The 10968-nt window shown below is 32.3% G+C and overlaps 2 protein-coding genes across 2 annotated transcripts; one reads left to right on the forward strand and one right to left on the reverse strand.

Annotated features, from left to right (window-relative positions):
- The first annotated feature begins 292 nt into the window (after positions 1-292).
- On the forward strand, positions 293-5184 carry LOC139865569 (uncharacterized). The gene is made up of 10 exons (XM_071853640.1): positions 293-705; positions 1230-1313; positions 1413-2188; positions 2497-2585; positions 2674-2777; positions 2863-2959; positions 3189-3264; positions 3348-3462; positions 3549-4080; positions 4485-5184. Exons 1-10 carry the CDS (start codon positions 417-419, stop codon positions 4975-4977), a joined length of 2655 nt encoding a protein of 884 aa, XP_071709741.1. The 5' UTR covers positions 293-416; the 3' UTR covers positions 4978-5184.
- Positions 5185-5485: 301 nt separating this feature from the next.
- LOC139866608 (large ribosomal subunit protein eL36y-like) lies at positions 5486-6551 on the reverse strand. The gene is made up of 3 exons (XM_071854895.1): positions 6422-6551; positions 6071-6270; positions 5486-5692 (listed from the first exon to the last, which is right to left on the reverse strand). Exons 1-3 carry the CDS (start codon positions 6521-6523, stop codon positions 5662-5664), a joined length of 333 nt encoding a protein of 110 aa, XP_071710996.1. The 5' UTR covers positions 6524-6551; the 3' UTR covers positions 5486-5661.
- Positions 6552-10968: the final 4417 nt, after the last annotated feature.

Consider the following 10968-nt stretch of genomic DNA (forward strand, 5'->3'; position numbering starts at 1 on the left):
TACATACAATAGAACAGTTTAGAAAGTTAAATACATACAATAGGAGATTTTAAAGTTGAATGCATACAATAGGAATTTGATGAAACTTCAATGCATTTTTATATACTTTTCCCTATTAAGTTTTTTTCGAGAAAAAAATAATAATAATATCGGACTTTTTTTTCAGTCTCATTAGATACCCTCAAATAATAACTAACTTACATAAACACCCCTCACACTTTAATCAAATAACATAAAACCCTGAAAATCCCAAAATACTGATATTTCATTTTAACCTCATTGACGATAAGGTAGGTATCTAGTCTCTCTTCCCCAATCACTGTGAAAACAACAAACCCTAAAACACTCAAAACCCTGAATTCAAACACCGCACTTTGAAAATCTCAATCCATTTCAATTTCAATTGGTTAAACAACATGAGTGGTTTAATTACAACAAGATCTCCGACATCCTGTCAGCTCCGATTAGCCGCCGTGAACTGCCGGAAGTATCCATATTCACCGTCTGTATTCCTGCGGATGCATGTTCATAAGCTAAACTATCAAATTAACTGTTTTTATGGTTATAAAGATCATGTGAATATAATTGGACGACGTCGGCTGAAGCATTGTTCTATTAATGCTTCATTTTCTGGATGGTCTAATGATGATAATAATGATACTGAAATTCTGACTGAATCGCCACCGAAAAAAAGTTGGTCTGGAGGTAGAAAAGATATTAAATTCTTTTTTTTATTTGTTTAATTATTTAATTAAAGTTTTGGTAATTTGACAATTAGCATTGAATGTTTATAAAGTTTTGTGCTTCAATCCATACAATTTGGTTTTCAGTAGGTTATTACTAGAAAGAACATTTGAGTGTTAACCTTTAATCTGTAATTTATATTGTTATTTTATAAAACAAGATTTAGTGTTGTTAAATGATGATTAACTGATGCTTGAGAAAACATGATATATTGAATTAAATGCATGTTGAATATAGGTTTATACTTAAAATGCCACACATTTTGTATTTGCAATTTAAAGCTGCCTGGTATAACTTTATAATCCAGTAATGAATTCAACAATATCTACTATCCTGCTATAAGAAAAAGTAGTAAAGTTTGAATTTTGTAATCAAAGTTGATCCTTTTGTTTGCAAATGAAGAGTGTGTTAAATATGATCCAATGATCTTTTGATTCTGCAGATGGTATTTGTCTACTAATAACGCTCGTGTAGCTTACTTTCAGGGGTACTGGGAGCTGCAGTTGCAGGTGTTGTTCTTGCTGGTGGACTCGCTTTTGCAACACTCTCTATAAGCAGACGGGTGTCAAGTATGATATGATATTAAATTTTTTAAACTTTTTATGTTTGTATATCTGGATTCTATCAAACTTTTGATTTTGTGTGACTAATTTCTAGTTGTTCTATAGGGACTAAGAATATGGAAACTTTGACGACGCATCAGGAAGAATCATTGACCTCTGTTGACCAAAAAGATGAAGTTGAAGATAAGGGAACAGAGACAAAGAACGATGTGATAGATGATGGTTTATCACGTGAAAACGAAAATCAAACTACGGTTGATAATGAATTAGACGATAGTACCAATGTAGAAGGTATGGAGGTAACTAACAATGATTCGATTCAACAAGAAATTCAAGAGGAATCACATAAATCTGATGTTGATAATGATACAGTTGATGCATCAAGCATTAATGATTTAGATGAAGGTCTTGTTACAGAAAACAATGGTTCGAGTGATAATCTAAAAGATGAACCGGTTGATGTTCAAAACATAGATTCTTTGGCCTCGAGTGAAAATCCAGTGGGTCCCGAAACGGGTTACCTAGATTTAGATACAGCAATAGATACAGAGACTGAGCAGGTTGCTGCGACATTGGAACCTCAATCGGCTCAAGAAGAAAATATCGAGCCTATTACCAAAATAACTGAAGATTTTGATGATAAAGAAACACGAGGGTTCTCAGGGGATTCATTGACTTATCAATTTGAAAGTGAACAAAATGATAATGTTAAGACTCCGGTTTTTGACTCGGTGGATCTTGCAAAGCTTGTGCCGTTATCTAGTATTCCCGCTCCATCTGTACTTTCACCGTCTTTGCGGGCTCACCCTGGGAAGGTTTTAGTTCCTGCAGTGGTCGATCAAATTCAGGGCCAGGCGTTTGCAGCTTTACAAGTATTAAAGGTTAGTTGAATTGTTGGCATATGAAATTGTTTTTACATACATTTTCTGTATTGACGTTTTAAAAGTTCTATTGTGTGTATGAAAGTCACAAAATTGTCTAATGTATGTAATCTTATATTCAGTGTTATGTGTCATAAATTAGACATATTTGAAAGTTTCATACATACACTAGCTAGAGCTTTAAAAACATCGATCCATACAATAGCAAAAGTGTGAATTGTAATACATTTCGATACAATTATCCCAATATTTTTAGCTTATGGTTGAATTTTGGAAATAATATATCCAATTAATGGTGCTTTTTTAAGGTTATTGAAAGTGATGTTCAGCCTGGTGATATATGTACTCGTCGTGAATACGCTCGATGGTTGGTTTCTGCCAGCAGTGCTCTTTCGAGGTACATTTTATTAATTTAAACGAATTTTAGGAAATTGAGGGGCTTTCTATTAATGTGTATTAACATTAGTCTTTTAAAAAAAATATAGAAATACACTGTCAAAAGTGTACCCTGCGATGTATATCGAAAACGTGACTGAGGTTGCATTTGATGATATTACACCCGAAGATCCTGATTTCTCTTCCATTCAAGGTTAAAAGCAAATTCTAAATATTCTAAAATTTTAAAACTATTTCATCTTATCGTACGATAACTTATGGAACACTCGGATCTTCAGGCTTAGCAGAAGCTGGACTAATTGCCAGCAAGCTCTCTCAACGTGATATGGAAATTTCAACTCAAGACGAGAACTTTTTGCACTTCTGTCCCGAAAGGTACATAATTTGTGACTATACCTGGCAATCGGGCTTGGTTTGGGTCGAACCCAAATGGGTTGGGTCCAAATGGGTCAGCTTTTTTTAACGGGTCAAACCCAATAGGGTCAGGTTTGGGTGGATACCCAATTTTTTCAAATTTATTTTTATCTATTCTAACTATATATCTGTGTTCCGATTCATCACCTTATTAATATCTAAAACGTGTTCGTCCTTCAAATATTTGCAGCCCTTTGTCTCGTCAGGATCTCGTGAGCTGGAAAATGTCCCTGGAGAAACGACTGCTTCCTGTAGCTGACAGAACGGTGATGTCACTTTGCAATTGAATTAAATTCATCTTATCATCATAAATAATTCGCCTAAAATATCTTATTATATTAACTTGCAGGTCCTTCAACAACTCTCTGGTTTCATAGACATTGACAAGATCAACCCAGATGCTTGGCCCGCACTCATAGCAGACTTATCAGCAGGCGAAAATGGAATAATCGGTCTTGCATTCGGTAATTATCAATACCCTTTTCTTGATTTTCCAATAATATTACAACTTTTTTAAAGAAAATGTAATTTCTTGATTAAAATTTCACAGGTTACACGAGGCTGTTTCAGCCCGATAAGCCCGTAACAAAGGCCCAAGCTGCAATTGCTCTTGCAACAGGTGAATCTTCAGATATAGTTAGTGAAGAACTTACACGTATTGAAGCCGAATCTATGGCTGAAAAGGCTGTTGCTGCACACACTGCCCTTGTTGATCAAGTTCAAAAAGACGTTAATACGTATTTCGAGAACGATCTATTGTTAGAAAGAGAAAAGATTGTTGCTTTAGAGAAATTGGCTGAAGAAACGAGACGCGAATTGGATCGTTTAAAAGGTGAACAAGAGGAACAGAACATGAAGATGATTAAAGAACGTGCTGCTGTTGATTCGCAAATGGAAGTTCTTTCTAAACTAAGGCATGAAACAGAGGAAGAGTTGCAGGAAATTATGAGTAATAAAGTAGAAATATTGTATGAAAAAGAAAGGATTAAAAAGTTAAGGACAGATGCTGAATTCGAGAACCAGGAGATTTCGCGGTTACAGTATGAACTAGAAGTTGAGCGTAAAGCTTTGGCCATGGCAAGGTATGCTTCACTTTCTTCTTTGTTCGTTGTACTCTACAACTAGTTAATGCACGGTTACTGATTTGTCTTTTAGGGTTAGCGGATAAAATGGTTTTAGTTGAAAAGGTTATCTCATATGGAGACAGGTCGAAAGTCATCCAAAGTATAAGTTTTAGTGCAAAAAACCTCCTAAATCATTTTGTTATTGAAAAAATATGAACTTTTTAAATCAAGACACGTTAAAAATGTATTAAAAATAAGTATTTTGATAAAATTAAATGAATTGGAATTAGCTATGAGGACTGCTCGTGCCCAAAAAAAAAGTTTAGGGACCGTATCCGCAAATTTGAAGAAACCACAGGGACTATTCGTGTAATTTTGTCTTATTGATACATGACATGATCGTTTTGACTTTTGTGATAAAGATCTTGGGCGGAAGATGAGGCAAAAAGAGCAAGAGAGCAAGCAAAAGTGTTGACGGAAGCTAGAGACAAATGGGAAAGTCAAGGTATTAAGGTAATCGTGGACAAAGATCTTCATGATGAATCGGTTGTCGAAGCTACATGGATCAACGCTCAAAAGCAAATTACAACACAAGGAACCAAGAACCGAGCTGAAAACCTGCTTGAAAATCTCAAGTCAATGGCGGCTGATGTGAAGGGCAAATCAAGGCAGGTAATTGATAAGATTATTGAGAAGATAATGTTGTTTATATCTCAGTTGAAAGAATTGGGTTCAAAAGGTGTGAAGCGAGTTGTTGAGGTTAAAGATGGTGCGGTGTTGAAAGTCAACAGTTTGGGTCAAGATTTGCAGCAGAGTTCAGTTGGGTTGAGTTCGGGTGTAAAAGAAGGTGTGAAGCGTGTTGTTGGTGATTGCAGGGAAGGAGTTGAGAAACTCACTCAGAAGTTCAAGACTTGATTTTTATGGTCATAACTTGTTTTTTATTTTTTGTTGTAATTTTGTAGACCTCACTTTTTTATCATTGGGCATTTTATAGACTGAATAATGTTTGCATTTTGGTTGCAAATTGTTGTAATGAGTACCTGATGTTGGTACAAAACTATGGAAACTTAAAGCCAATAAACAAGGGTGTTCTACTTATTTTTGTAGCCTTGTACCCTCATCATCAATGCATTTTAGGTTCTCTTGAAAACAGATAATGTCAATACAAAGTATAAAAACCGACCTAAAATTCATAGCTTGCTTGAAGGTGAACCAACAAATGGACATAGTTTTGCTTAAACTTTAGCGTATATACATAAAGCAGCTAACTTTACACCCTCAACCAATTAAATCCACAAATATTTGTTAGGAGAGCCCAACATTATGTTTAAGCAGTAAATTTAAATAGATCAAGCAAAACTAGCACGAGCATAAATAAAAAAGAACTTGCAATACACCAGACCAAAGGTGCAGCAATGCAATATAGATGAAAATAAAGAAAGATTCTTTCTCCATAGTAGTACATGAATTCCAACAGTATTACAAGTCACAAAATACATGAAAGTAAAACACGACTATGACTTGATAAGAAACGTTCTACTGAACTAATTCTTGAAGGGTCCAAAGTAATAGATATGTTAACAAGATTATGCAAAATCCTCACTTCTTCTTTTCAGTACCTCCGCCAGATCTGCAAAAATGATATTCATATGTTCAGAGTAAATAAATATGTAGTCGTGTTTCCATCCAAACAGATTGCATCAAATAGTTAATAAATCTGAAGAATTCACATCATGCTATTACTTTGTAAACAAAGAAACACCAAGTAGCACCTTCCTTTCTATTTATCAGGCAATCAATTTACAAAATGATTGCTATATCCAATTGAAAACCAAGCATACTTTTGTCAAATCAGTATTTGATCGGCTAATAATACACTCATTTGTTGTAATTAATAATGTATATGACTCCATAATATTTACTCGAGCCAAGCAATGTACTAAGAATATTTTACGCAAATAGAGGGAAATGTACTAAGAATATTAACGCAAATAGAGGGAAAAAATACCTCATCTTGCGAAGAACACTAGACATCTCCTCTCTCTTCTTCTTCGCCCTTTTGTGGGTACCCAACTTTCTTTTAGCCACCTTAAGAGCACGCTTGTCCTTACCAACCTTCAACAACTCAGTAATCCTCTTCTCATATGGTGCAAACCCAGCTACTTCCCTAATCAAATTCCTCACAAAATGTGTCCTTTTGCTTGTTTTCTGTTAACGATAACAACCACTTAAATAACATTATATAACAGTAACTAATATAGTAATATGCACATCTCATAGCATTAGGTAATTAAGTTAAAACAAAACTATTGCATACTAAAATATTTAAATATAACGAGTTGAAAAACATAAAACTTACACCCTTCCTATCAGATGGGCGAGGAGCTAGCTCCTTCTTTGTGACAACGTGACCTTTGTTTAATCCAACAAAAAGGCCTGTATTAGGCTGCTTTGGAGCCATAACCTGAACATATTCAATCAACTAGTTTATTCACATATCTCATTCCTTAAAACAACTATAATCAAATATCTAAGCTAGAAATTTTGAAAAAAATTTATCCATAGGCTTAAAAAAATTTTAAACTACCAACATTTCACAGATACTTACATCTAACCAATTTGTATACTCGGCTTTCTTCAACATACAACATTAGAAATTTAAATGAAATGACTTCAATGCTTATAAAATATTTTTGAGAAACTAATTCAGATATATAATAATAACAATTACACACCATAGATTTAAAAATACAAAGAATCATTTCTAAACTAATCGAATACTGTAATTATGAAATTAAACAGATTTTGGCAATTGAAATTAACATACTATCACACACGAGAATCTAACAAGCATAGCAATCACTGCCATTCATAAACATAAAATACACAATATTAAACTCTAAAATAAACGAATTCAGATAGTTAAACTCTAGATTAAACATAACATAACATAACATACACAATATTAAACTATAGATTGAATTTGAGACGTTAATAGATACATACCACGGTGTACGTATCTCGATATCGGCGACTGACTAACGGCGGTGCAAAGTGAAGACGAATATAGGGTTTTAAATTTGGGCTATTATTTATAGTGAGACTTGTCGGGTATGTGCTGTACAACCCAACAGTTCCTTCGGAATGTGAATGTATTATTTTGGGGCTAATAAGCCCAAACCTGGCCCATCTCTTAAAATTAAACTTAATTTAATTACTATGTAAATTAAACTTAAAAAAATTTCCGGCATCAAGATCACACGAAAATATGAACATTTAGAAGAGACACTTCGTGATGAATGTTATTATTTAGGCGGAAAAACGATCGACAAAAATAATATTCAAGATAATATTGTTCGTGAAGAATATGAACGTTTTTTTTTCTTCATGTTTTGTGAAGTAAAATTTAGCCCGATTTAGAGTTTATGGTTTAGGGTTTAGGGTTTAGGGTTTGGTGTTTTGGGTTTATTAACCCAAAACACCAAATCCTAAACCCTAAACTCAAAACCGTTCGTGTTAAAAACTCAATCTAAATCCTAAATCTAAACCCTAAATCTAAACCCTAAACCCTAAATTTCTAAACCCTAATATCTAAACCCTAATACCTAAACCCCAATAGCTTAAACCTCAAAATACGCTCGAAAAATACGATAATTGTTATATATTACTTCTTCGAGCGTTTTCCCGCTAAAATAAAAATATTTATCACAAAGTGTCTCTACTAAATGTTCATATTTTCATCTTATTTATAATGTTCGTTAACAAAGTTTTTTCAAAAAACGAAAAAAAAAAATTTGCTTCCCCCCGATTGGTTACTTCCCTCTTGATCCTACATATATATATATATATATATATATATATATATATATATATATATATATATATATATATATATATATATATATATATATATATATATATATATATATATATGGGTAGGATCAAGAGGGAAGTAACCAATCGGGGGGAAGTGGGGGGAAGCAAAATCTTTTTTTTTTTTCGTTTTTTGAAAAAACTTTGTTCACGAACATTATAGATTGGATGAAAATATGAACATTTAATAAAGACACTTTGTGATAAATATTTTTATTTTGGAGGGAAATATGAACATTTAATAAAGACACATTCGTGTGATCTTGATGTCGGAAAAAAAAATTCCAAAAAAAGCGAATTTTTTTTTTCCTTCCCCCCGATTGGTTACTTCCCCATTGATCCTGCCTATATATATATATATATATATATATATATATATATATATATATATATATATATATAGGGGCAGGATCAATGGAGAAGTAACCAATCGGGGGGAAGCGGGGGGAAACAAAAAAAAAATTCGTTTTTTTGGAATTTTTTTTCCGGCATCAAGATCACACGAAAATATGAACATTTAGAAAAGACACTTCGTGATGAATGTTATTATTTAGGCGGAAAAATTATCGACAAAAATAACATTCAAGATAATATTGTTCGTGAAGAATATGAACGTTTTTTTTTCCATGTTTTGTGAAGTAAAATTTAGCCCGATTTAGAGTTTAGGGTTTAGAGTTTGGTGTTTTGGGTTTATTCCATAAATCCAAAACACCAAACCCTAAACCCTAAACTCTAAACCGTTCGTGTTAAAAACTCAATCTAAATCCTAAATCTAAACCCTAAACCCTAAATTTCTAAACCCTAATATCTAAACCCCAATAGCTAAAACCTCAACATACGCTCGAAAAATACGATAATTGTTATATATTACTTCTTCGAGCGTTTTCCCGCCAAAATAAAAATATTTATCACAAAGTGTCTTTATTAAATGTTCATATTTTCATCCCATCTATAATGTTCGTGAGCAAAGTTTTTTCTAAAAATGAAAAAAAAAAGTTTTTGCTTCCCCCCGCTTCTCCCCGATTGGTTACTTCCCTCTTGATGCTACCACTATATATATATATATATATATATATATATATATATATATATATATATATATATATATATATATATACTGTGACGACCCGGAAATTTCCGATCAAATTTAAACTGAATCTTTGAATGATTTCGACATGCTAAGCAAAGTCTGTTAAACCGAGTCTCAAAATTTTTGAACTGTTTACATGGAATCAATTAACCTTCGACTATCTCCGACGATTCACGAACGACTATTATAAATAGATGCATATATGTTTTATATATATATATATATATATATATATATATATATATATATATATATATATATATATATATATATATATATATATAATTTGCTATATTATCAATATTATTAATTCTATTATGATTATTATTATTATTTTTATTATTATTATTATTATTATTATTATTATTATATTTGTATTTAAGTTATATTAGATATAATAGGTAAACATAAACTATAACGTACAAGTTGTTACAAATCACAATCAAATGTATCTTTACTTCTCTCTTTTCTGTGTTCTATTTTTACCTGTGAATATATGTCGAACTTTTCCATTACTTTATGACAGTCGGTGGATTTAAAAACCAAATGATTACTACTAATTCTAATTCACACGTTTATTATTACTTTATGTTATTATATATAAATATATCACCTATGCACAATGGACTCTAACCCACTTGGTTGATCAACTTGTAGTCTCTTTTAAATTATATAAATATATGTATTGATATATATATATATATATATATATATATATATATATATATATATATATATATATATATATATATATATATATATATATAACTAATATTTGAGAATGAGAATAGGATACTGTGTTGTTTTGACAAATCCTCACCCACTTTGGTTGATACACTTTATGTCTATATCTTCCTTACCCACTAGCATCATATATACAAATAGCACGTACATATACATATATCCAAAAACAGAAAACCCACTCAACCATCATGATCACCCACTACCACTTTTAATTCTTGTCTCTATATGATCCCGATTCATGATCAACCAATTCGTTTTTCTTATCTTTATTTTCGTTACCACTAACAATAAATATATAAATATATCAAACATACATACATTAAGAGATATACATATTAATACATTTACTTATCTCTATATTACTCCTTTTTCCTTTAAAATGAGTGCAGCTCAAACACACTAAGACCCATCGAACAAAATCATTAAAACCACCTCTATCATCTTCAATCATCCACCACAAATCCTATGATCTTCTACAACAATCTGCCAACAAAGACCAACACTTGAAAACCATTACAACCACCATGAAAGCCAACTGAGATGCTACTGCAGCACACCGTGACAACAACCAACTTCCTCTTTCTCTCTTCTCCCTTTCTCACTTCCATGTTTCTGTTTGAAGGCTGAACTCAAAAATCGAAAATCATAAAGGCAACCTACTGCTCGAATGTTATACTTGCTTTTGTTTTCTATCAAAAGAACCAACACCATCACCCTGCAACTCACTAGCAAACTGCTGTATAAATTTGTTTGTTACTATTTTAAAACCAACACAACTCAACCGTTTTGTGACGGCCGGTCAAAATCCCTTTTGACGCAGCACGTTATTCACCAGTTTCATCGCGAGGTTTTGACCTCTATGTGATACGTTTTGTAACATTGCATTCGTTTGAAAAGGTATTTCATAAATGAATATATAAATTTCAGGTTTTTAACATCTGATGATTCCTACATATAGATAATCACCATTTAAATGGTTTACAATAGTACATCTGTTGACAATACAGTCAAAATAAGGTACATGGTGAATGCAAGTTTCTTGTATATAGCATGTATGACTTCAAGCACATATCTTGTATCACGTATAAGCAAACAGCGGAAGACTTCTAGAAACCTGAGAATAAACATGCTTCAAGTGTCAACACAAAGGTTGGTGAGTTCATAGTTTTAATGATTCGCATAATCTGTATATAAAAGTG

Source organism: Rutidosis leptorrhynchoides, chromosome 9, assembly GCF_046630445.1.
Source record: "Rutidosis leptorrhynchoides isolate AG116_Rl617_1_P2 chromosome 9, CSIRO_AGI_Rlap_v1, whole genome shotgun sequence".
Lineage (NCBI taxonomy): Eukaryota > Viridiplantae > Streptophyta > Magnoliopsida > Asterales > Asteraceae > Rutidosis > Rutidosis leptorrhynchoides.

Bases quoted from the DNA above. Each gene is read 5' to 3' on its own strand.
- LOC139865569 (XM_071853640.1), top strand. From the start codon at position 417: ATGAGTGGTTTAATTACAACAAGATCTCCGACATCCTGTCAGCTCCGA. The intron at 1,314-1,412 runs GTATGATATGAT...GTTGTTCTATAG, and splicing joins TATAAGCAGACGGGTGTCAA to GGACTAAGAATATGGAAACT. The intron at 2,960-3,188 runs GTACATAATTTG...AAATATTTGCAG, and splicing joins TTGCACTTCTGTCCCGAAAG to CCCTTTGTCTCGTCAGGATC.
- LOC139866608 (XM_071854895.1), bottom strand. From the start codon at position 6,523: ATGGCTCCAAAGCAGCCTAATACAGGCCTTTTTGTTGGATTAAACAAA. The intron at 6,271-6,421 runs GTAAGTTTTATG...TATCGTTAACAG, and splicing joins GCCCATCTGATAGGAAGGGT to AAAACAAGCAAAAGGACACA. The intron at 5,693-6,070 runs GTATTTTTTCCC...TCATTTTTGCAG, and splicing joins AGTGTTCTTCGCAAGATGAG to ATCTGGCGGAGGTACTGAAA.